Below are 26,693 nucleotides of genomic sequence, written 5' to 3'. Positions count from 1 at the left end.
AAATAAGATTAAATTAAAACACTAAAATTATTAACTGGAAATAAATAAAAACTAAAACGGAACTAAAGTAAAACTGAAACAAAAATAAATTAAACCCTTAATAGTAATATAAAAAAGACTAATAAATGTAACAAAATTACTAAAAATTAAAATTAAAATAAAATCGGGAAATTTAAAAATAAAATAGTATTTAAATAATACTAAAATAACTCCAAAACAACTCTTTTATGACAAAAACTTCTTCAAAAATGTTCTTTTGTGTTCAACAGAACAACGAAAGTCATACAGGTTTGGAACAACATGAAAGTGAGTAACTGATGACAGAATTTTCATTTTTGGTGAACTGTTTCTTTAAAATTTGCTCATTGTGATTAAAGTTACTGTACATGCACAAAAACTGCACTAAGATTAGTTTTGTAAATGATTACCCAGGGTAAGCAAGAGGCAATAAAGCAAGCAGAAGAGTTGGAACAAAGACTGAGCAGCTCCGTCCGGACCCAGGCAGAGCTAGAGGACCAGCTAAATGAGTCCCGCAGCCGTCTGGGACAAATGGAGCTGGTACAAGCAAAAAAGCTGTGCTACACTGTCTAATTTTTCATTATGACACGACATCCAGTACTGCCAGAATAACTATTATCACTCTTCCTCAGGAAAAAGACCTGTTTTCCACTAAGACTCGGAGACTAGAAGACAATCTGAATGACTTAAAGGTCAAACTATCTGGAGCTTTAATGGACAAAGACCGTCTTGTCCAGGTCTGATATTACATTTCATATTAATGTACATTGGACATTAAGTGGCGACCCAACACAATATAACTTTCTATCATACATAACATTTATCATATGCATTTAGCATTGATTCCCCCTGCTGTCCTTGACCATTTCTGGGTCATAACCCACCAGTTGAGAACCACTGATTTACATTAGTTAGTCAAATGGTATGAACGATGACCCTTCTGTGTATGATTGTCTGTAAAGGAGAAAGCAGAGCTTCATCAGAGGATTCAGACTCTGGATCTGCAGTTGCAGAGGGAACAGAGGAGCAAACAGGGCTTCAATGAGCAGGTGTGTGAGCTCCATTCTGAGATTTCTCAAGCTAAGAGCCAGGCCAACAAACAGAAGATGGAAACCATGCTAATGAAGGAGGAGCTGCTTTCCATTAAAGAGGTCAGAGGTCACTCTGTTTCCAAACTTTGAACATCAAAGAATCCTTAGATTAACCTTCATTAAAATACTTTTAGATTTTAGCTAGTATGTTCTGAATTGTTCTTTTTTTGAATGCTTTGGTCTTTCAGTTGAACGAAAAGCTGTCGTCTGATCTGACCAAGGCTAAACAGAGGCTACAGGTGACCCTTAACCAGCTACACGAGCTGGAGGCACAGAAACTGATCCAAACCAATCAGATTGCAGCACTGGAGACTGAGCGCTTGCAGCTAATTGGAGAGAAAGAGGAACTGAGGAAAACGTTTGATGATGGACTTCACGAGAAGATTAGAGAACTGGGAGATAAATGCTGCCAACACAGGTATGATAGCACTGTTCATTATCTAACTTCAGTGTTGCTTGAAAATGAATTAATTTTTTTTGTGTGTGTTATGTCTCTAATCGCGGTTATTCATTTCATATATCAAGGGAACCGCAGGGCAATTTTGAGCAAGAAAATCAGACTCTGCAAATAAAATGTCAAGACCTGGAAAAAAAAGTCCAAATCTTGGAGGCGGAGTATAAGCAAAAAGAGGAGGGGCATCAGTGTATGAGGGTGGAGTTTGAGCGGGAGAAGGAGGAGTTAAGGAAAGTGGCTGCTCACTGGAACGAGAGATGGCTGGATGTAGCGATGACGTTATGCTCGACACAGGCAGAACTTGATGAGCTCAAGAGTCAACAGCAAGAGAATGACAAAGTAACTTTTTATTTTCATATTTTCTTTTATTAGTGTTACTGTGGTGTGTTAGTATATCTAGATGTTGTCTTACAGCGAGAGGCTGATGTTTTGCCACTAGATGACTGCAGGCAACAGATAGAGCCTGAGAGGGACAGAGGCCATGTACAGCAGAGACTCATGGGTAGCTCTGTATGTCCTTTGTTCTTCTGTTCACCCATCCTGATGTCATAGTCAAAATTTCCCACATGATCTTTAAAGGTTTTACATACAACCCGAATTCCGGAAATGTTGGGATGTTTTTTAAATTTGAATAAAATGAAAACTAAAAGACTTTCAAATCACATGAGCCAATATTTTATTCACAATAGAACATAGATAACATAACAAATGTTTAAACTGAGAAATTTTACAATTTTATGCACAAAATGAGCTCATTTCAAATTTGATACCTGCTACAGGTCTCAAAATAGTTGGGACGGGGGCATGTTTACCATGGTGTAGCATCTCCTCTTCTTTTCAAAACAGCTTGAAGACGTCTGGGTATCGAGGTTATGAGTTTCTGGAGTTTTGGTGTAGGGATTTGGTTTCTTCCCATTCTTGCCTGATACAGGTTTCCAGCTGCTAAAGAGATCATGGTTGTCTTTGACATATTTTTCGTTTAATGATGCACCAAATGTTTTCTATAGGTGAAAGATCTGGACTGCAGGCAAGCCAATTCAGCACCCGGACTCTTCTACGATGAAGCCATGCTGTTGTAATAGCTGCAGTATGTGGTTTTGCATTGTCCTGCTGAAATACACAAGGCCTTCCCTGAAATAGACGTCGTCTGGAAACCTTTATATACCTTTCAGCATTCATAGTGCCTTTCAAAACATGCAAGCTGCCCACACCGTATGCACTTTTGCACCCCCAAACCATCAGAGATTCTGGCTCTGACTGAACGCTGATAACACGCTGGAAGGACTCCCTCCTCTTTAACCCAGAGGACACGGCGTCCGTGATTTCCAACAAGAATGTCAAATTTGGACTCGTCTGACCATAGAACACTTTTCCACTTTGAAACAATCCATTTTAAATGAGCCTTGACCCACAGGACACGACGGTGCTTCTGGACCATGTTCACATATGGCTTCCATTTCGCATGATAGAGCTTTAGTTGGCATCTGCAGATGGCACGGCGGATTGTGTTTACCGACAGTGGTTTCTGGAAGTATTCCTGGGCCCATTTAGTAATGTCATTGACACAATCATGCTGATGAGTGATGCAGTGTCATCTGAGGGCCCGAAGACCATGGGCATCCAATAAAGGTCTTCAGCCTTGTCCCTTACGAAAAAAAGGTTTCTCGTTTCTCTGAATCTTTTGATGTTATGCACTGTAGATGATGAGATTTGCAAAGCCTTTGCAATTTGACGTTGAAGAACATTGTTTTCCACAATCTTTTTAGCACTCTTTCACAGATTGGAGATTTGAAAGTCTTTTAGTTTTCATTTTATTCAAATTTAAAAAATGTCCCAACATTTTTGGAATTCAGGTTGTATATAATATGTATTTAAAGAGCTATTCAGTGACAACGTTACTTTGTAGGCCAAACAATGTGTTTTTTTTTTTTTTTTCACGTCATGTCTTCCTAAGGTGTCTGTTGAAGACATGGATGGAGAGTTAGTGCAGGTGAAGGCAGAGCTGCTGAAGGTGAAGGACATGCTGAAGATCAGAGACACTGAGCTGGAGGAGCAGCTACAGGAGCTGCAGTCTTCTCACGCTCAGGTGGGGCCGGCATACCTGACGGAAATCTGTGTAATCTTGGTGGGTTTGATGCAAGGATGGCGATATGATTTTTTATATTGTGCAGGTATCACAACAGAATAATAAAGTCCAGAGGATGGAGCAGCAACTGAAAGAGAGAGATCAAGAAATTAAAGAGAAGTATGTATTTTACTAATAATTCCATTCCCATAGAGATAAAATAAATACACATACATACTGTGTGTGCGGTCTCTGCGTGTGTGTAAGTGAGTGTGTTTGAGAGGGTGTGTCCATTTTGTACTCTGGTGTAACCTCTTCCTTGATGTTTTTTTTTTTTTACTGCTTTGTGGCTGAATTATTGATTTTATTTCACACAAAAACTTGCTCTGTGTTATAGTCAGGCTAGTTCATATATATATATATATATATATATATATATATATATATATATATATATATATATATATATATATATATATGTGTGTGTGTGGGGAGGGGTGGATGTGTCTATTTTGCAATCTTGTCATTTTAGAGTGTCACCCCTTTATTGCTGTGCACATTTTTTTCTGCACAGTGCCTGAATTGTAGTTTGTACACCAAAAGATTCTCTGAGTTTTTGTATTTTTTTCCTATTTCTCATTTATTTCCTATGTTGGCCATTTTTGACCATGAAGGAGCCAAATGTGACTATTTTTTTTCGATCCTTTAACATATCTGAATTATGTCCATGATTTTTTTTTGCGTTCCCATAGCTAATGCAACAAAAGTCACTGTGTTACCCCATTCTGATGAAGCAAAAAAATGAATTTCAAAATCATTTTTGACCAAAGAGGACCAGAGGGTTAAATATATATATATATATATATATATATATATATATATATATGGTATTTTTTAAAAAGTATACAGGAAATTTTGTATAATATATAATCTAATCTAATATATAATCTAATCTAATATGTTACATTCATACAGCTATGTTGACTGGCAAAATATGAATGAATATGGCATATGAAAATGAATAATGCATGTGACTGTTAAAGGATTCAGACAAGTTCATCAGGACAAAGGACACCATTTAATTCCAGTTGGGGGTTTAACGGTCATGTAATGTGACCATGCAGTGCTATCAAAAACAAGTCAAACTGGAAGCAGTAGCTTATTGTTCCTTTAATGTTTCATGTCATCAACTCTTTTTCATGCAACCACAGAGATCAAGATCTGAAGAACCTGGAGATACAGAGGATAACAGAGAAAGCAGAGGCTCAGATCAAGATATCTGCCCTGGAGCAAGAGGTACAACGACAACCATGACGTTAAAAGTTTCTCACAGCAGAACAGATTAATCTAATGAGGTTTCAGTATGCCACATCTTTGTGCCTCTTACCTCGGGCAGATTTTTGGACATAAAGGGCTGCAGTCGAGAGAGGAGGTGGTCAGTGAATGCAGTCCTGAGGACTTAGAGTCACTGAAGGCCCTGCTGGAAGGTATCTCCGCATGCTACGATTGAGTAAAGCCTAAAAATTTGTCGCAATTACATGAACACAAAGTCTCCTAGCTATACAAGCTCAATTTCACAAGTTGTTGTGTTCTGAAATGTCACAATTCAAAACACAACACAATCAGGCATAGCTTTTAAACAGGAAGCGGCTCTGTAGCGCATTAGCATTAGCACATCTGCTATAAAGGCGGTACAACAGTTTTAAATTAAAATAAGTTGAAACTGTTGACCTATTTATCGCTAGCTACCTGAATACTAAATCATACTGTTTAAAACAGGGGTTTTCTGCCTACTTTAGTGCAAAATTTAGCCCCAACTATAATCAAACACATACGAACAAGCTAATCTATGGCTGCATCCAAAATCGCATACTTCCAGTATGTGATAAAATGTCTGAATTCATAGTACTCATAAAAGTGTAGGCAAAAAAAGTACCCGGATGTCCTACTACTTCCGGCAAGATTCTAAAGTGTGTATGAGATGGACATTTTACTATCCCATGAGGCCACGGGAGGGGATTTGTGAATGGCAGTGAAACGACACAACTGATGCTGGTAGGTCACATGATAATGAAAGCATGGCGAATGTAGTACTTCCGGATTACATTCATACTACACACACTCATACTATATAGAACATACTTTTTAGCAGTCGTGAAGTAATTATGTATTCAAAATAATTACCTACTCAAGAATATGCAATTTCGGATGCAGCCAAGGTCTTCAGGAGTACTAGAAAGTTACAGGCAGGTGAGTTTGATAAAAGTTGGAGCTAACTCTGTATTTTGAGGGCCAGAGTTTACAACCCCTGGTTTAAAAGCGCAGCCATTTGCAAGTGACTCTATCGCCCCCTTGTGTCCTGGAGGTGTGTTCCCGCCAAAACAACTCAAGAATGCACATTTTGTACAGCAGGAATGTGTTACCTCAGAATTCATGAATTCATGTGCTTGGCCTAAAACTTAGTTTGTTTTTATGTTGTGGCCCCAGAAAGCAAAAAGAGAGACCAAGCCTTACAACAACTGTATGATCTTGGACTTCCCCATCAGGTAATGACTGCCATTTGTTTGCACGTGTGTTTGTGTGTTTATTCACTGATACTTAGCTTCTTTAAAGCAAATTTCTTTCCATATAGGGTAAAGCAGAGAAACAATCTCCACCAGAGAACAAAAAACAGAAACCTGCTGGTTCAGACCTTGTAGATCCTAACCAACAGAGGAGGCTGGTCACTGAGCAGGTGCTACATGTAGTAATACTACTAAACACTTCATCATACTACTTCCTGTCTGTGCTTATTTATTTCTCCTTTCTGTGCTACAGCTGAAAAGTCTGTTCAGAGAGAGAGAGCAGCATGGAGAAAGGTTAGTAGTGAACAATGAACACTCTGTCAGTTGTCGATCAGTTTGATCCATTATCTTCCCCCCAAGGCGGGTTTATTTCCACTCCTTCCTATATAAAAATGAGACAGTGGGGAAATTCCAGACTCAGAGGCCCCAGCACTCTCCCCTCCCCCTTTCCTTGTTCCCAACTGAAAATCTGTGGAAAAATCAGTAAGTGAGCCGCTCAAATGGACGGATGGACACATAGAATGGGCACATTATTGAACAAGATCAGTCAAGGTGTGTCTCACTGCTTTTATTGATCATTCCTTAGATCAAATAGAAGCAAATCCTTAAACCACAAGTTTATGAAATCAAAAAGTAAAAACCTTCCCAAGGTTTTAAAGAGTTTGACTGGAGTTTGTTTTATATTTTTGTTTGTTAGTCAAAGTTCTTACTAGACAGCTTATAAATGCTCCCAACTTTTACTCAATATATCTGCGTGAATCCTGGCTCAGGAAAAGGAGTGGGGGTGGGAATGCTGGAATTTTCCCAGTGTCATAATTCATATTTGACAGGAGCGGAAATTAAAACTCACATGGAGAGGAGACCATAAATCAAATTTTATTGACATTTGACAGAAATTGTTTACATATGTGATATGTGTACTACTAAGGTCTCCAGTGTTCCCAAGAAGTCCTGGCTCGGTCGATAGCAGGGTCCAAAATGCTACAAGTATTAAGGTAAGCACATTGTTTTTTGGCCATATATCATGATGCTGTTTAATGTGCCGTTGACACATTAAACCATCAGGGAAGACAAACACAGAAACTGGAGCAAGAATGCCAGCAGGGGGCAGCAAATGGGTCTTCATCCCAGATCTCAGTCTCTCAGGGGGGATCAAAGAGGTCTGAGAGAGGGGAGGAGCAGAAACGGACAACCAACCAGGAGCACCACAGCAAGTTAGCCCAGGTATTTTATGATAAAGATTATGGTTGAGAATCTTCTTTAAAAAATCTGCCTTGCCAGTCATATTTCAATAACATACTTAAAGGATTAATTCAGTTTAAAGTGAAAATTACCTCAAGCTTTACTCACCCTCAAGCCATCCTAGGTGTATATGAATTTCTTCTTTCTGATGAACACAATCGGAGTTATATTAATAAATATCCTGACGCATCCAAGCTTTATAATGTCAGTGAATGGGACCAACGAGTATAAAGCTCAAGTAAGCGCATCCATTCAAAGCAAAACATACTCCACACGGCTCCGGGGGGTTAAAAAAGGACTTCTGAAGCGAAGCGATGTGTTTGTGTAAAAAAAAAAAATCCATATTCAACAAGTTATAAAGTAAAATATCTAACTTCCGCCAGACAACCTTCCATATTCAACTTAGGAAGAAAGTATAACGCCTCTCGCAGTTCAAAACGCTTGCGCTATGTCCTACGCCTTCCCTATTCAACTTAAGGAAAAAGCTTAACTGATGCGGCGTCAGTTGTGCTTTCTTTCTAAGTTGGATACAGAAGGTGGTCTTGCGGAAGCTAGATATTTTACTTCATAACTTGTTAAATATGGATATTTTTTTTACACAAATGCATCGCTTCACTTCAGAAGGCCTTTATTAACCCGCTGGAGCCGTGTGGAGTACGTTTATGATGGATGGATGCCGTTTCTTCAGCTTCATCCTCGTTGGTCCCGTTCACTGCCATTATAAAGCTTGGATGCGTCAGGATATTTATTAATATAACTCAGATTGTGTTCATCAGGAAGAATAAAGTCATATACACCTAGGATGGCTTGAGGGTGAGTAAATCTTGAGGTAATTTTCATTTTAAAGTGAACTAATCCTTTAAAGGAATTATAGTTCTGTTCTAATTCTAGTGTAGCTGAAGACTAATCATCTGACTAAAAGCTGTGATATCTTCGGGAGGGAAGTTTTACCAACAAAACAACTCCACGCACAAGCACATCAGGCCATAGAGTCTAATTGGACTGTCCTGATCTAACATTTTGTCTTAATCAAAGAGCATGCTGGGATGGAGGGGCACATAAGCAGCTTTTAGGGTTGCAGGAGGGCGTCTGCAGAGGATGTGGTCAGAAGGGATCAAACACAACAGAAACCCTGTACTGAATGAGATTTCTAATGTTGTGTAGTTGTTTTATCCCTGCATTACTTAGAAAAGAACTACAATGGGATAAACAGCTTTTGTGCTGTGGTGTGATATTAAAATCACTGAAAATACAAGGTGAATTAAAAAAAAAAAAAAAAAACATTAAAATGTCCTACACTTACTTTCCCCAGCAGATGTCAGCAGTGAGAGATAAAAAGGAAAGTCTAAAAGAGAGAAATGAAAACCTAGTTGAAGGTGAAAAATGTGACAATAATTTATAGAAATCAGGGCCAAGTTTTGAAATGCTACATTTATCAATCATTTAATGTGGTGTAATTGTGTTCCTTTCTGTCTTGCTGGTCCAGCTAAAGTAATATCTCCTCAACCAAACTTACAACAGGACAAATTTCCCCTGGGCTGCAAGGATGGAACATTCTTTGCAAGGCAGGTTGAGGTTTATGAAGATACGGAAGGATCCATTTGAGGAGAAGGAAAGGGGAGCCATTGCAAAGATTCATACTGCACTAACAACTTTGCTAAATGCACCTTAATTTCCATACAGCATAATAGTTAAGCTATTAAAAATGAAACTAATTTTCATAAGCATGTTGTTGTTTAGTAGTGCTTGAACCAACTGTGAGGTACATTTAAAATTTGGCACAAAACACCAACATGATATCAAATTAACAGAAGACTATATTTATCCATTTTTGCAATCACTTTTTCATATATATTCATTTTTATTGTCTTGAATGCCAGTTACATCTGAATACCGGCTGCAGGTTGTTTTCTAAAGACAATGTTCAGAGATATTTGATTTCACTGATACATACATTTGCACTGAATCTATACAACAGTAACATAATAAAAATATATAGTTCTAAATATGATTTAAAGAGATTTCTAAAACAAAACAAAAAGTCTTCCAGCATAGGGTAAAGGTCATTAATATCTGTCCATGGTTGGGTCATGTCAGCTTTTCATTTTGCATTTGAATACAACATGATGTTGAATATTGTTGAAAATAATATGATGTTGCGCAGTGTCCACTTCACTCGTGCTACACAGTGAATCTGTCTCTTTTCATTGACCTCCAAGAACAATGACATGATGTAGGTGCATCTCTGGCAAAAGAAAAAGGGGAAATATTCAATAAAATAGGCATTATAAAGAACCAATCAAAAGACCATTATGGTAGAGATTGATCAGCACATGATAGTCTGTTAAAAATGTACATATTAAAATAATTTCATCATTCTCTACACTTAAATATCAAAACCAGTGTTAATATGTAGTCATACAACAAGTGACGTGCCATGAGGTTTCATTTGTCTTATCTATAGGGATAAATGCTATGCAAGTAAATGACCTCATGGCCGTGAACTCTCCCATTGCTGAGGTTTGAGCAGATCTGAAATAAAAGGGCTTGGACTGTCGTCTGAAGGATTGAAGAGGAAGGGGGGATTAAACTACAATATCATTAAAATAGGCTGATCTCCTGTGGATCTTGGATCCTGTAAGACAAGCGTTTAATCCTGAACATTAAAAGCAAACATTTAGGCTTAGTTTATGATGGATAAATCCTCTAGCTTTTACATAACAGTCTTGTAAGCTGGACTTGCGGTATGCATATGGGCAGACGTGCTGTCATATCATGACAAACATATTCATTTATCTGATAGGAGGGATTTGTGGTGCAATATGCTTTCCTGCACTCCCAGGACATAAAGCAATTTTCTGGGAACTATTTTGCTTTGTATTTGGACAATATGGCACCTTATGACATTTTAAGCTTTTTGTAATTTTTTTGTTAATGCAGAATTTAAAACAGGAAGAGGGAAGTTGTGTGTTTTGTGAGGAGATTAAGTATGAACGTAAATTATTTGCTGTATGAAGTCCTTCCACATTTCTTCTGCATATTAAAGATTTTTTAACAACAGGAAAAGGGAATTTTCCTTTCTGCATCCATGTTGTCTGACATCATGTCATCTCCAGTCACAATAAATTCATGTCGGCTCTGTTCATTACGCATTCATGCCACTTCAGATATGCTCACCTTGCATTTTTAGCCCCACCCAAACACTAATATGAAACTTTGCCTATAAATGGCTTTGTCCCAAATGTCACCCTCATCTCTCCACCAAGTACACACTTTGGTGATGTAATTCTGCTAAGACTGCCAGATAGAAGTCCCCACCAGTGTGGTCTTGGTGAAAGAGCACATTGATGGTATAATAGCACACTTCTGGATAGTAAAATGATTTCATCCCAATTTGGGATGGAAAATGTCTGAGAGTCTGGGCCAGTGTTGCCAATTGCTTTCAGGTGAAAGTAGCTAAAACTGGTCGCTAGATGATGCCATACTGGCTAGTCCACTGGTCTATATTGATATAAATATATTAATATAAACCTTATATAGAGTTACAGAATCTAGATAAGGTTTGTCCAAGAAGTTGCTAGATTTGTCACTAGGCTTTTGAAAAAAGTCTCAAAAGGGGCGGGGAAGTCGTTAAATCTAGCGACAAAATCGCTAAGTTAGCAGCACTGGTCTGGGCAGGGATAACCAACCCAACTCCTGGAAGGCTACCTTCCTGCAGACTTCAGTTCCTACACACCTGCCTGTTGTTATCAAGTAATCCTGAACACCTTGATTATTTGGTTTTTGCTGTGTTTGATCAGGGTTAGAGCTAAACACTGCAGGATGGTAGCCCTCCAGGAGCAGGGTTGGCTACCCCTGTTGAAGGCTACCCCATTTATAATTTTAAGGAGTCACTTCAACTCCAGTCCTGGAGGGTCAATGCCTTGCAGACTTTACTACCAATCCCAATTTAACCCACCTGTCTATAATTTGCAAGTAGTTCTTAACACCTTGATTAGCTTGTTCAGGTGTATTTGGTTTAGGGTTAGAGCTAAGCTTGTCAGGACACTGGCCCTCCAGGGTTGGAGTTGTAGAGCCCTTGTTTTAGGGTTCAAAATGGTGCACAAGCACCCAATGCCCCATTTTGAGAGGTCCACTGGTATGGGATTCAGTGGATCTCAGCTCCAGTCCTGGGGACCCACCTAACAGAATGACTTAGATGTCTCATTAATTAAAACACCTGATTCAGCTCATCAGCTTCTTAGTGTATTGATTAGGGAGACATCTAAATCATTCTGGGAGGTGGGTCCCAGGGAGAGAAACACTGGTCTACATGATCTATAAACTTGTATAGCCCAACTAATATTGGGCTGAGGGTACCATCTGGGAGAGGATGAGAACAGTGTATTGTAGTTTCACCTGGAGTCTGGTTGGTAAGATTGTCTGTTTTCAGGATCAGGACTTTAAGCTGATGGACCAGAGTCTGGTTCTGCAACAAAATGAAGAGCTGACCAAAGAACTTGTGACCTCTCTCTGAATTCTGGGATGTCATTTTCTGAGGGACATCAATGTTCATATCCTGTTGAAGTTGAATGTTCATATCCTATGAAGCTATGAAGTGACCTTCTTGGTATTGTCCACAACTTGCCTTAGTTCTCTAATGCAATTGACAGGCATGTCTGGTGTCCAGTCTAGACTACTGCAGCAAACTTCCAGCTCATCAAATAGGGATGTCTTTGGATTATCCTGAGTGAAGACGGCCAGTCTGAGTATGCAACTCTTAAGCCCTTCTAAAGATCCGACATTGACCACCAAGTTCTGTTTATAGAGTCCAGAGCTAAGGTTGTAATCTTGGGCAGACATATGCAGAGGTCCAGGGCAAAGTGGGGGAAGCCTGACCTGGACAGTCACTTCTTCTAGATGATGGACTACACCAGTTATACCAACTAAGGATACAGTGAGTGTGTTCTGTGTTGAGGAAAAAGTCAGGGTGAAGTGCAAGAAGGGATCTGAGGTCTTGCTGCAAGAATTTGAACCATAGTTAGGAAATAAAGGTTCTTCCTGTAGTAGGCCTTGAGTTTGAAGTGGAGAGAGGGTACAAGGTGATCGTGGGTTGGGAATAGTGAGCCTTCTGTGTTCACTGAATGAGTAACTATCCCCAGCCACAGTGCAGTGGCGTTCCAGAACCCTCCGGGTCTTTGTGAGAAAAGAGGGAAGAGAGGAGCGGCCACTGGCTATGGGCTTGTATAGAGAAGAAGAGACAGCTGGAGAACTGAGTCGTCTCATTTGGAAGCATGACGTCTGCTTGTTAACCTCCGAGACAGCAGTGAACTCTTCATCTGATGGTGTAGAGCTCTCAAAAGCAGATGGGTAGTCTAGAACCTCACCTTCCAGCTGCTCATACTGCAATTTGGTACATGTGGTTCCAGACGAAGGAGAGGAACTCATCGCCACATGATCCACAGAATCGAGGGGAGGGGGGGTCCTCACAGACTTTTTATCTTCAGGTGGTTTGTGTCTTGTCTTTAACCAACAAATTACGCAGCCCAGGATAAGGGATAAACACAGGACCACCAAGCCCACGCTCAGCAGAATCTGCAGGTGGACTGAAGAGATAGAGGCTGGTTAGAACAGCATTTTAATCCGAAACTATCATTCCAAATGACACAACAACTGTTCAGTCGTAATCCGCAAACAAAGGAAACAATTTAATCCGCATAAAGTCAGTGTTCAGTAACAGAATGGTAAAAACCAGACGTGAACTGCAGTACTTAAATCTGAAATCTAAGTAATCTAATGGTTGGTTTCTTAGACCAAATGGACAACTACTTGTATTATACACCCCAGTATAATATAGTTTGCTTGGAGGTTAGGTCTACCATACCTTCAAGTTGCTTTGTAAAAAGCACCTGCACCAGCAGCCAGAAAAACAAGAGGACGATGATTCCCTCGATCATTCCCTTACAGCCAAACAGTAGCACAGACTGCCACACAGGTTGCCCAGAGTTGTCCTCCTCCTCAGTAGGCATAATGACCAAGGAACGCTCACCTCATCTTCACCTTCTGAAGTAACATCTTGTATCTTCATGAACTGTGAACTCCACTAGGACCTTTCATCTGTATGCATCTCTAGGGTTGAACAACTAAAGTGCACTGGTTTCTTTCAAATCGTCTACAAAACACTCACGTCTCTTTCTAGCTAGAAGTCAGAACTGATTTTGTCGAGTCTTTCTTTTGTCAAGATGCTTTAAGATGAACCTCAACCTGTTCCCCAATGTAAAGCAACATCCATCCATCAAGTAATTTTCTACATGATTAAATTCCAAATCGTCAGTCAGTCCAAACAAAATCCCATCAGTGTTGCTTGTGGTCTTTCCTCTCCTACATCTGTCTTTTAGTTATATCCAGGGCAGTAATCCTCTCCACTGACTCCCCTTGGTGAGAGACTAAGATGAGTTTAGAGGGGTGGTCCAGCTCAGGACAGGGGCGGGACACGCCAGAGATGGGATAGACAGTATACTGGTGACGGGTCAAGGACAACTATGCCATGTGTCCCACACTGTGCCTATTAAAAAGGGCATCAACGAAACAATCCCATCCTACCACCCCCACAAAACAGCATCTGTCGCATCCACTGCGAGTTCTGCACGTAATCAAAATGCCATAGTCTGTTAATGTCAATTGCTGTTTTAAGCAGATACAGCAGTAAATATGCATGCATTTCATTATTACATGCACTTTCCACTCGTCAATCTCATCAGACATTAATGAGGATTATGAAGGCAGATCTATGAAATCGGATTCAATTAGATGGAGTTGTGGACACAACTGTCTGATTTCAAAACACTGATGTACTGCCTCTTGGTGTCTTGTGACATGAACTGCATCTTTCTTCAAAACTGATTTCAAAGTGCACAACCATCCATTGTGACAAATTTATTTAATGAAAAAATTAAGCCTTTAGGAGAAGGACCATTAATTAACATTTTCAGGATACATTTTTTCCCTTTAAAATTTATTTCTGGCAGAGTAATTAATAAAGCAAAAATAATTAATACTTTTTATGACTAAAAAGTGGGGTAAATGCAATTTTTACATTTAAATAAGCAAAAATAAAACAAAATAAAACATATACAATCATGATGAAGGCAATTACCTTCACAGTTAATCCAAAAAGAGTAATAACAAAGACTATAGAATAACACAAGATGCGTCACTCGTATTGTTTTGAATGGGAGAAAGTGCAACGCGCAATATGGCGGAATAAGTTCCGCCTTGTAAATAAGAGCCAATCGCCGATTGTTAAAGTCATCGCGTCACTGCAGCGGCCGTTAGAAGCTCCGGTTTCTATAGAAACAGTCAGTCGCATGCCTCCGAAATGAGACACAATAGACGCGCATTTAGCTAGTTTTGCACATGCGCATTAGCTTGATCCATCCTGAAAAATAGTTTTTTTTTGTCATGATTCGAGCATTTAGAAACACGATTTATGAGACAGTTGTCATATTTCATTGGTGATTTCAAATATGAAATTTAATCGAAAGCTTGGCAAACAATTTGATGTTTCCCCATACAAAGAGATAGGAGCTGCACTTAAATGCCCGACCGGCGTTTCAAAGATGGCCGCCGAGTGAAAAGATTTGTCTTAAAAGGACTTTGGTAATAATCAGTGTTGGGGAAAGTTACTTTTACTAAAAGTTACTAAAAAGTAATGCATTGCAATATTGCGTTACTCCCTAAAAAAGTAACTTGCTTTACATAGTTAATTTTTATGGAAAGTAATGCGTTACGTTACTTTTGCATTACTTTTTCCTCATCTGGGCTGGGCTTGCTTGTTTTTATAACAACAAAAAAAAAAAGTTTATTTTGCCATTCTGGTTTACAGAAGAATAGGATGCATGAGAAGTAAATGTATGCTCACATTTAGTCTAGAACTACAATAACCATCACGTTCACAGTGCGTACAACACTTCTGCACACCCGATTTCTCTCAACATGGAAACAGGAGAGCTGTCAGTCAATACATGGGAAAACAAAGTAACTTGCATTACTTAATTGAAAAAGTAACTCTGATATTTTGCTGTAAAATTAAAAGTAATGCATTACTGTACTAGTTACTTATTATGCGTTTCCCCAACGTTGGTAATAATATCCTAAACTAGGGAGGGAGAAGAAAAAAAAAAAAAAAAAAAAAAAAAAAAAAAAAAAAAAACACACAACACCACAAAATCTCGCATCAGATCAGACTTTAATTTCATTGTGTAAAGTTGCATGTGTCTATACACTGAGGTCATCAAAGAGGATAACAAACACATGGTCTTTGGTTTTCAGCTATGCAGTTATCTGAAGAATATAGAAATTAAAACAGAAGAAACAAAGTGTCTGTATCCAAGCAGGTCCCAGGGTCAAGCAAATGCAGGATTATAAACAGTTAAAATGTAAAGAGGCTAAATCAGCATGGGTCCATGAACATAACCAGCCAACAAGCCTCGATTGCTACTGGAAGTATACTGAAGCACTGGAAGACAGTTTATGCGATAATCAATACTTCATGGATATGAGATCGAACTTTTCAAACAATAATCTCATCTCGCATTCCTGTATTAATGTTCTGCCTTTCACTATCTTTACATTTCTGAGGTATTTTGCTAATTCATTACCTGAGAGATTTTTTTGCATTAAAATCAGCAGTACTTCTGAGGTAATTCAGTGATGTACTGCAGGCAGTTGAACTACATCCGAGGTAAATCCTGACTGAGGTAGCTATTTCAGTCCCACACTGACCGAGTTATATCTAGTGTCATTCGTTTCAGGAGTGAGACTGCGTCTGGTTTCTGAAGTTAAAATTTGTGAAGAAAAAAAAAAAAAAAATTCCTGAGAAACTCGCTTTCCAATATGGAAAGATACGTGAGGTCTGAAGTAAAAAAAAAAAAAAAAAAAAAAAAAAGAAAAGAAAAGAAAAAGAACATCCAATCTTCTTTTGATTTGAATGTTATCCTGCTTTTCGGTGACCTGGTTAGTTTTAAAGAACTCATATGCACACCAGAGTAGAAGAATAGTACATTAATCAGGGCCCTTATTTATGAGCCTGTACATGATCGTCCAACGCACAGAAATGATTGACACGTGCGACACTAACCGTGCGTGTCGACATAATTTCTTTTCAACCATACATTGTCTTGTGTCTGAGGTAGAGAAAAATCTTTCAACCAAACTGTTGCCTGTAAATATGTCTAAATAATAACAAAAAACCAAAACCTGTCAGCTGTGTAAAATGCAAACTCAAACTCTTTTTTAAATCATATTAATATTTCTGTATCTAGAAGCTAAAAAACAACAGAAATAGAAAACAATAAAATCAAGTAAATACATTTTTAAAAAAGGAAGAAAAAAAAGTGACCCCCTTTTCTTACCAAAACAACTTTGCAACACTAGATGGGGATTGTAGCCTGTTTTAAAATCCATCAAATTAGACAAAAAAAACAACACAGCAGTATCAATCGATCCTGAGTCTTTTAAATTCACTGCAGATGAGGTAAATTCAGCAAACTTTAAATAAGAGAATTAATAGACAGCAAAAAAAAGAAAAGTGTCAACCACAACCTCACAGATGTGACTTTGGCAGAAGTAGATTTGATCATGCCATGATTGCTTTGCAGATCTTTGTGAGTGAATGACTATGAGTGTGGAAAGGCATGATTACGCGATCACCGAAGTGTGTACGCTGAGGTATTCTGTTGAATTAAACATCTCTAAAACCCTTCTCAGTCCTGAGAAAACATCTTGTAGAAAAGAGCAGGTGGGGTCCGTGATGAGCTTTAACAGCTGATGAGTTTGTAAAAGTGTATGTGTGTGGTCCTCCCTTCACTGGAAGGAAAACAGCTGCGAGCTTGTGCAGACTGTGATCTGCTAAACCGCCTCTAGAGGGCAGAACGGCTCATGCCGCTCCAAAGGAAAGACTGTAGTTTAGGGTGGACTGATGGGCTGTTTGGTACAGGGAGCTGGTGACTGTTAGGGTGACCCTCCTGTGGCCGGCTCCACAGAGTCAGGACCCTTTGAGGAGGAAGAGGAGGAGGAAGAGGGGATCCCGGGACTGAGGGTGGAGGTCTGGCCTGGGAACATGGTTGTGACAGCGGTGGGAGCAGCTCCAGACTTCTGAGCATATAAGGATCCTATATATAAGGAACAATGTTCAAAAGTTTGGGGTCATTAAGATTTCTTTTTGAAAGAAATTAATACTTTTAATGTTACAAAAGACTTCTATTTCAAATAAATGCTGTTCTTTTGAAATTTCAACTCAAAGAACCCTGGAAAAAAACGGATCACGATTTCCATAAAAATATGAAGCAGCACAACTGTTTTCAACATTGATAATAATAATAATAATAATAATATGAAATGTTTCTTGAGCAGCAAATCATCATATTAGAATGATTTCTGAAGGATCATGTGACACTGAAGACTGGAGTAATGATGCTGAAAATTCAGCTTTGCATAAATTACATTTTAAAATATATTAAAGTATTTTAAATTGTAATCATATTTCACAATATTACTGTTTTTACTGCATTTTTGGTGAGCACAAAGAATTTCTTTTAAAAACATTAAAAGTTTGGGGTTAGTGATACTTATTTTAAACTACTCTAACTTTAAAAATATAAAATAATTATCTTTTTTTTATTTATTTAGGTAACCGTACATTTATGCATTTAGCAGACACTTATTTAAATTGAAAGCAGCTTGGGATAAAAGCAAAGTTATGGCGGCTTTTCACTGAAATCCCAAGTTATGATTTTAAATTATTATTATTTTTTTTTTTACTATATTGTACTGGATTAATTTACTATATTGCTTCAAATAAGTGTATAATGGATGATATAAAACTTATTTTAGAACTACAATATAATACTTTTTTGAATATTTATAGGCTTTATGAATACTTGTAGGCTTATTGGAACTTTGTGGATCCTCATGGAAATATTCATGGAAATATCCTCAAGGCAAATATAAATAAATAATCTGAATAAATGAATTAAACAAACAGTCTACAAGTACTTAAAATACTGCATTTGTAACCCGAGTATACATGCTGTCAAACGATTAATCACATCCAAAATAAAAGTTTGTTTTTACATAATACATGTATAATTATTATGTATATATGAATACACACACATACATGTATATATTTAAATAATATTTGCATGTATATATATATTTAAATCTTTCTTAAATATATACATGCATGTGTGTGTATTCATATATACATTATAAGTATACATATATATATTATGTAAAAGCAATCTTTTATTTTGGATGCGATTAATCGCGATTCATCATTTGACAGCACTAAATTTTTTCCTAAGAAAAAGGATTTCCCTAGGATTTTTTTATAAACCCGACAGGTTTAAAGGGCTGGTGCAGATCCAATTTGTCCGGCTCAGAGTAGAACGATTCCAAATCAGTGGAAAGGGTGTTTTGGAGTAACCTGAGGTTAAGTGCCTTAGACAATATTGGACAATCCCACACGTGCACAAATACAATAATACACACCTGAGTAAATAACGCCGTTGACCTCCACAGACACAGTAATGCTAGCAGAGCCATTAGAAGAAATGCTGAGAGACAGGTCCTGTTTTTCCTCTGAAAACAAGATACAAATGTCAACGACACACTTTCTAAATCACTGTCCATGTGTTTTGGATGAAAACGCTCATTGTACTCACCGCGGGTGTTGGTGTTGTTCATCCGCAGGCTGGCGGGGTTCACCTGTGATGCCATGGCCAGCAAGTTTTGTTGGAAAGCCTGCTGCAGTAGCCTCTGCTGTTCCTCTGCCAGACGTGCCATCTTCCTCTCGGGCCCCTCCACAGCGGCGGCCCCCGCATTCACAGCTCCGCCGCCCATGCCGGTCTCCAGCCTCTCCCTCAGCTGCTCCAGTGTGGCGGCACGTGCCAGCTGCTGCTGATGCCCGAGAGCCAGCGCAAGGGGCAGTCGACCCGGTAACATGGAGGCTGGACCGTCCTCTGGGACTGAGGATAGGCAACAAAAATGTTTTACTCAATCTGTAACTTTATCACATCCATAATGTTAATCATGATGATATAGTCCCTTGCATGTTCACACCTATATGAAATACTCTACTGAGATGTATTTTTTAGTTCAACAGGTTATTTACTGATTTTTTTTGTTTTTTTATGATTCACCCATTGGAAATTGAGTGGATCATTGAAAGAAGGTGTAGAGTGCAACATTGCCTGCCCAACTTTTCAGTGGACTTGGTTCCAGAAGTATTTTTCCCATAGAGATTTTAAAAGTATTTGTTAAAACGTTATAAGCCACGAATCAAACCAATCAGCTATGAGGGAAATCACAACATCGCAATCTTTAATTTGAAACAAAAAGCATTGGAAAATTGGACAAATAGACTAAAGGTACAAGGACAGTGTACTTCACATGCCTTTTATGAGGGAAAGAACTACAATCCCATGAAGCATTGCAAACAACAATCATATTAAAGATGGATGGATGGATGGATGGATGGATGGATGGATGGATGGATGGATGGATGGATGGATGGATGGATGGATGGATGGATGGATGGATGGATGGATGGATGGATGGATGGATGGATGGATGGATGGATGGATGGATGGATGGATGGATGGATGGATGGATGGATGGATGGATGGATGGATGGATGGATGGATAGGCACAATTTGCTTGTTTCTATTCTGTGATTGGTGGATTTCTTTGCAGAATCATGGGTAATGTAGTTGTTCTACAAGGAAAAAGTGTGTTTAAATAATGCTGGGCTGACTGATGACTTCAACAAAAGCATACATCACCGATCAACAACCTTGAAGCTCATTGTTGGTCTGTCTTTAAACGTTTATAAATTAATAGGAGAAAATGAATTTGATTTTACTTCCTGAACAGGCCTGAATGCTAGTTTGCTAAACTCAAACATTAATTATTTGGTAAGTTTTTGGGAACTTTCATCAATCAACTGTAAGTTATGAAGCAGGATATTCTGGCATTACACATCAATGCAAGTGCATTAACTGTGGCCCCTGAGGTTTGTCTCTGTCAGTAGAGCCTCACAGGAAAACACAGACCTTTAATGGCCGATCATTTCCCCAATCAGGCCAGGAAACTTGGTCCATTTCCTAGACACACTTCCTGCTTGGTTTTGTTTCTATTCCACATCAAGGTGGCATTATGTGAAGGTGTGGAGTGTGGAGGAATGAAGAATAAAATTTATTGAAATGTATTTCTGTCAGCAGCAAAACCAATTAAATTAAAATTTCACTGTATGGCAAGAATATTAGTAGTGAATCTGAATGAATCCAATATTCATTGAATTCAATACGGCATTGCGCATGTGCACAATATAAATGTAGTTGCATTCAAACGGATAAATTGGGATCAAGGTCAATCTGACCGATTGAGGGGTTTACATTAAGTTTTTTCACTCCAACTGAGCCATGAATCACATTATAAACAGATTATTTGGGTGCATATAAACGTACCTAGTGACATTCAATAAGAATGTGGATCTCCTTCTCACCACTAGTGTGTGCAAATACACCAATGTTTATACTGATGTGCAATATTTTACTTGGACTAAACTAAGGAGCCTCATACATGACAAAAAAAAAAAAAAAAAAAAAAAATAAATCGTGCGCACGATTTACTAATTCGTTCCCTCAATTTACTAAATCGTCTGCACGATGTACAATTTCGTTCCCTCGATTTTCTAAACTGTTGCGACAATTTACTATTTCGTTCCCTCGATTTGCTAAATCATGCGCACGATTTACTATTTCGTTCCCTCGATTTGCTAAATTGTGCGCACGATTCAGCCTACTATTTTTTCCTGCATGTCATGTGCGGGGATTCGTACTAAACAGATAACCCAAGGAAATTAAAAAATAGAAATTTGCCTTTGTTGGCCTGAGCAGGAATGATTATCTCATCAAAAAGACTGCACACCTGAGGCTTTCTTCATGGCGGGACTGGGGGCGGCCTGCAGTCCGTTGTGTCCTGTGGCGGGCAGGTGCATTTTGGGAGGAGAGAGGAGGTGAGGGGCTGAGGCACTGGGAGAAGGGGAAAAGCGATACAGGCTGTTGCTGTATCCGGGGCGACGGCCCTCCCTGCGGTTACTGTCGATGGCTGCCTGCAGCTCTCCAGGGGAACTCAGACCCTTCTTCTCGCATTCATATGGATACAGGTACTTCATATACCTACCACAGAAGATCAAAAATGGTGAGCTTACTGCGTGACTTTAGAGACCTTAATGGCAAAAAGTACTGTAAATGAATGTGTAGGTCTACTTTTGTACATGGAAAACGTCAGGAGATCTTACTGTGTGCGGAGAGTGAAGGCGGCGCTGGTGATGGAGGTGGGCAGGTTCAAGCCTTTGGTGATCTCCCTCCAGATCTTCTTGTTGATCACCTCCACCAGACCTCCCTTCTCAGTCACCAGCTTATACAGCATATACAGATCCAACACCTGCTTGGCCATGATGGGGATTCGATTCACAGGTGTACCTGGAGGAGACAGAACGGACAGGAGCCTTAGTTTAAATATTCTGCTTGATTTAAACTTGTGCTGGGCTGATCAAGACAGCAACTGTCAGAAATTATTGGCTTTATTAAGACCGTAACGATGGGAAGTGTTGGGATCATCAACACAGTAACTATGGTCAAATATAAGCTGATGATGGGCAGCTATGGGCCAATCAACAGTAACTATGCTAAATGATAAGCTGATGATAGGAAGTGATGGGCTCAAATATAGAGATGCAAGCAGAAGCCAATCTGTAGCATTAAAAGCTCATGAGTATCTGTGCTGCCCACCCCTTCCAGAAAAACAGGGAGGGATTGAAGTGATTGAGTTTTTAATCTGTGAGCAATGAGCCGGTGTGGGTAGAGGCCAGTGCAATGAAGCTCATTTGGAGGGATTGCGGCAACTAAAACCACACGCGCACACACACTTGTGCTCTCTAAGCGCAGTTACTAAAGTGTGTACGGAACAGGACGGGAGGGGCTTTGAGCCCCCATAATGCCATGCTCAAATCCTCCCCCCACATACCACGCTGGGCCTATTCTGGAATAAAACCAATTAATGTATGTGTGTGTGCTTTGTGAGAAGTGGGGGGTTAAACAGTCCTGGTGACTTGAGGTCAGGATTACGCCCTAATTTAGCCACTCCATTCTCATTAACATGGATCGCACATAGATGGGCACCTGTGCACAAAACAAATATAAACCAATAACACTAATTCTATGGCTAACAAATGTATAGTCATTCTGAAATGTGCATGTAATTCTGTATTCCCCCGAACCGCCACGGTATGTATGTCACAGTTTGGTGCATACAGTCAGACGACTAATACAGTCAGTAACACGCGATTCACACTCCAATTAAGAAAAGAGGGCGTGCAGTAATGCGACGCTGTTTGCTAAGCGCCACAACAAGAAAAAGCACAGAAGAAGAAAAATAGTCAATCTATGCATAGATATGTTTACGTGTAATCTCTCAACCACTGTTTCAATCGCGGAAAGACATCAATAAAACAGCTTGAGAATAATATCTCACGTAGCATTACATTTACCTCAGGCAAGTCATTTAGTGTCCACAGCATGTTAGTTCACTAGAGAAATGAACTCTAGAGGGGAGTGTTTCACTAAATATATGCACTATATTAGCTTATATATCCATTATATTTACTTTACCTGTTAGTAATGTCTTAATTATTTAATGTTTAAATAAATGTGTCATAAAAACAAGTTATGACCGTAACTGTGTAAATGATCATATTTCAAAAATTAATTGAAAATAATTGAAAAATAATTTTCTAATTAGATTTAGAAGTTAATACAAAACCTGCCATGTGCAATTTACTTTTTTTTTTTTTTTGAGTGTTTATTACATTTAAAAATAAATTGCAACTGAATTTAATAGTTGGGCTCTGAATATCTTTAATATTATAGTAATGTGAGCCTGGTCTCATTAGAAAAACGTACCTGTGGGAACGTTTTCGTAAGTCGCAAAATACGTACCAATACGTACATATCACTGCAGTTTTAATGTGAAATTTTGTCCGGTGAGTGCCGCTAAAAGTGTAGTGCTCCATTATTTTTTAAAATAATGTACCACCAACACTACACCTAAACCTACCTGATAGTGTTAACAAAAGCAAATGTGACATAAAAAGCATCCGTAATCGAGATTGTTTTGATCTCTCATCTTTGAGCTCTTTTACCGTGACTCGTTTTCCCCCCGGATTCGTACCCAAGGCTTTCTCGTCCTAAGTCCAACTCCGTATCAGCTGAGCAACCGAGCAAGCTTATGTCATATCAGAATAGCTGGTTAACCGATGCAAAGGCCATTCGTTTATAAATCGTGCACTTTGGTAAAAAGCGTTTTGAAGTCATAACATAATATTGTGCAAGGTAAAAACAAGTCTTCATTAATCCGTAACGGTGTATGAAAACGATTAAAATCGCTTGCTGTTTTACTGCCTCTAGTGTTCATTTCTGTTGGAAACTGCAGTGATATGTACGTATTTGTACGTATTTTTGCAACTCGCGAAAACGTTCCCACAGGTACGTCTTTCCATGAGACCAGGTTGAGTAATGTGCAAGAAAGTGCTCCCTGTATAGTTTACAGTATTAGCTAAGGTTGATTTTTTTTTTTATCCTTAAGAAAATGTTAATTATAATTGAATTTATATAAAGATAGACACAATTTGTTCAATAAACCACTGTTTAATAAAAAAAGAAGAAAAAAGAAGCAACTTTATGTTTAGTTTTCTCCCCCCTGCCGTACCGAACAGCAACTTGAATAGAGAGGTACGTACCGAACCGTCATGTTTGGTTACCATTACACCCCTAAAATAAATAAATATATATATATTTCCCCCCCCAAACAAACACCTAGTTCACCTAATTCTTCTTGAATTATCGGGGTCAGAATGTTCCATCCTTAAACTCCTCACAGCAAACAGCTATAAAGCGTTCATTTACTCAGTGTAATTTAGAAGCCCAGGCCTCCAAGACAAGGCCCAGCACCCCCGGAGAGTCCGGAGCAAGGGCTCCCTTTGAAAGGCAGTTATTTAATGCTGGGAATGACATTACTCATTCATCAAACAATCGCTGCTCAGATTCGAGCAAAAGGTTAGCACTAGGTCACCGAGCTCGAGATTCAGGTACGGGTCCACAGGAAATCGCGTGGAGCAGTGGCGTCTAGAGAGTGACCTTGTGACGCGCGCCATAACTGCAAAACCAATTTAGCTCAAACTCAAGAATGGAAAAGTCATTGGAAGCCTTTTCCTGCTAAAGAGGCTTCATTATTGATTGATGTAAGCTGTGCTAGGGCTTAATGCTGAAGCACTGCACTCCTAATTGATATCATGTTGTCTCCCTTCATACGTCTCAAGCAATGGGCAATGAGACACGTCAAGACGGGGTTAATGAAATAAAAGCATGAGGTCGCTGAACAACTCTACTAAAAGAGGAAATTCAATGTTCAGTGAGGACATAAACATAAGACAAAAGCAGGACAGTTCCACACTCGATTCCAGAAAAGGGCAGACACATTGCTGCATTGTTGCTTTAGTCACTTTACTAGTTCTTTAGCTATTATAAACTGATACAATGTTCAAAGTCAAACAATTCTGTATACAGAAAAGAAGTGGAAGCAATTTCTAACTAATTTGTTTTTTTTTAATCACACATCTAATTCCACCCCTCCCCCATCTGTTTGCTAGAGAAAAAAAAAAAGAAAAAAAGGTCAGTAAATCTGACCACTGTCCTAAATATAGGAGGAAACAGCTGCCCACATTAAGAAGCCTTCGTTCTGCGATGAACCAATAAGATGCGTTGAGACGCCGGGCTGGTGAAGGAAATTCCACACCAACCTAAACAATGATTGCCATTCTTACAGTAAAGCTGCTGCAGAGAGGAAGTGAGGGGGCATACAGGAAGTGCATGGTCTCATATCCGACGAAAGATCCTGAATGATGTTGTGTGGCTAGATCTTTTGTTTTGATAACCTGAAAAACGTTTAAGTAATGCCAGATCACATTTCACACCAGTCAAGTCAAAAGAAAAACAACAAAAAACAAAACAAGAAATGATATTTTGCATATAGAAAATAAGTACATTTCAGGGCCAACAAGTCTTTTGCACATTATTTATAACAGAAGTACAAATGACTAAATAAATATAAATTAATGAATTCAATGGCTTCATTAGATTGCCATTACACAAATTTTACTGTAATACAACTTACTTATTTTATTTAAATATTTATTTAAATGTAGTGGTCGACCAATATTATTTTTTCGATGCCAGTGCAGATATCTTAGAGATTTATTTTACTTAATATTTAACTAATTATAATTTGAAAATGAATAAAAAAAAAAAACCACTAAAAATTTCATCCACAACATTCTTGAAACTGACAAAATTGCAACAAACTAGTGTTGTCAAAAGTACCGACATTTTAAAAATGTGACGATACCAGCATTTCGAACACTGTTGAGCGGATTCTTAAACACCTCTGATTGGCCATTGTGTTCACACACTCAACAGATAGGTCTGTGATTGGCTACAATGATCAACACTTCAAAAACCATGTTGAAAATAGACATCTTTGACGCTCTTCACCGAGCGCTTACACAGATACACACAGGAGCGTTTGAAAGCACGCGTCTATCAGCGGATCCATAATATATCCACTGGTAGACGGATGGGCTGATTTACATGTTTTTGAAGCATTGATCATTGTAGCCAATCACAGACATATCTGTTGAGCGTGTGAACAATGGCCAATCAGAAGTGTTTAAGAATACACTCAACAGCACTCAAAATGCTAGGGGGAAATGCTGGTATTGTCACATTTTTTAAATTTCGGTACCAAAGTCAGTACTTTTGACAACACTACAACAAAAAGGGAGTGCAAGAGTCATTTTTCATTTTCTTCGGCATTAAGCACTTTCCATTCTTGTATAAAATATTCATGTTTCCTCTGACACCCATCCTCCACTCCACAACTCCTAAGATGCATATGCATAGTTGCTAGACAGAGCTAATTTCAGGTTGGTTAAGGCAAGATTACACATAAAGCGACTATTATTATCGGTATTAATTAAGATTAGTTTTAATTTTCTCATCACAGATGAGCATGTCAAGACAGTACACACAGAAAACATTGTTGATAATAGATGCATGTATAATTTTTTATTCTTTGTAGTTTATTTTATATTATAAGAC

The 26,693-nt window shown here is 38.7% G+C and overlaps 2 protein-coding genes across 3 annotated transcripts in view; one reads left to right on the top strand and one right to left on the bottom strand.

Moving 5' to 3' along the window:
• Positions 1-664: 664 nt before the first annotated feature.
• Positions 665-9,445, top strand: LOC127507766 (myosin-10). The gene is made up of 14 exons (XM_051885064.1): positions 665-755; positions 981-1,169; positions 1,298-1,527; positions 1,635-1,902; positions 3,518-3,649; positions 3,735-3,808; positions 4,840-4,924; positions 5,025-5,115; positions 6,116-6,174; positions 6,261-6,362; positions 6,446-6,486; positions 7,121-7,187; positions 7,258-7,416; positions 8,921-9,445. The coding sequence occupies exons 1-14, from the start codon at positions 732-734 to the stop codon at positions 8,927-8,929; spliced, it is 1,530 nt and encodes a 509-aa protein (XP_051741024.1). The 5' UTR covers positions 665-731; the 3' UTR covers positions 8,930-9,445.
• A 6,199-nt stretch (positions 9,446-15,644) lies between these two features.
• The window catches only part of arid3b (AT rich interactive domain 3B (BRIGHT-like)), a 32,972-nt gene continuing 21,923 nt past the window's right edge, over positions 15,645-26,693 (bottom strand). For both annotated transcript variants that reach the window (XM_051884802.1, XM_051884803.1), the window contains exons 5-9: positions 21,779-21,962; positions 21,406-21,656; positions 19,140-19,442; positions 18,967-19,056; positions 15,645-17,585 (exon numbers count right to left, since the gene is read on the bottom strand). In XM_051884802.1, coding sequence (XP_051740762.1) covers positions 17,425-17,585; positions 18,967-19,056; positions 19,140-19,442; positions 21,406-21,656; positions 21,779-21,962 — 989 coding nt within the window. In that variant the 3' untranslated portion in view covers positions 15,645-17,424. The remainder of the gene's footprint in view (positions 17,586-18,966; positions 19,057-19,139; positions 19,443-21,405; positions 21,657-21,778; positions 21,963-26,693) is intronic.

This window comes from Ctenopharyngodon idella, chromosome 24 (genome assembly GCF_019924925.1).
Source record: "Ctenopharyngodon idella isolate HZGC_01 chromosome 24, HZGC01, whole genome shotgun sequence".
NCBI classification, from domain to species: Eukaryota; Metazoa; Chordata; class Actinopteri; order Cypriniformes; family Xenocyprididae; genus Ctenopharyngodon; species Ctenopharyngodon idella.
Note: the sequence above shows the minus strand (reverse complement) of the source record. Positions and strands in the feature narration are given on the sequence as shown.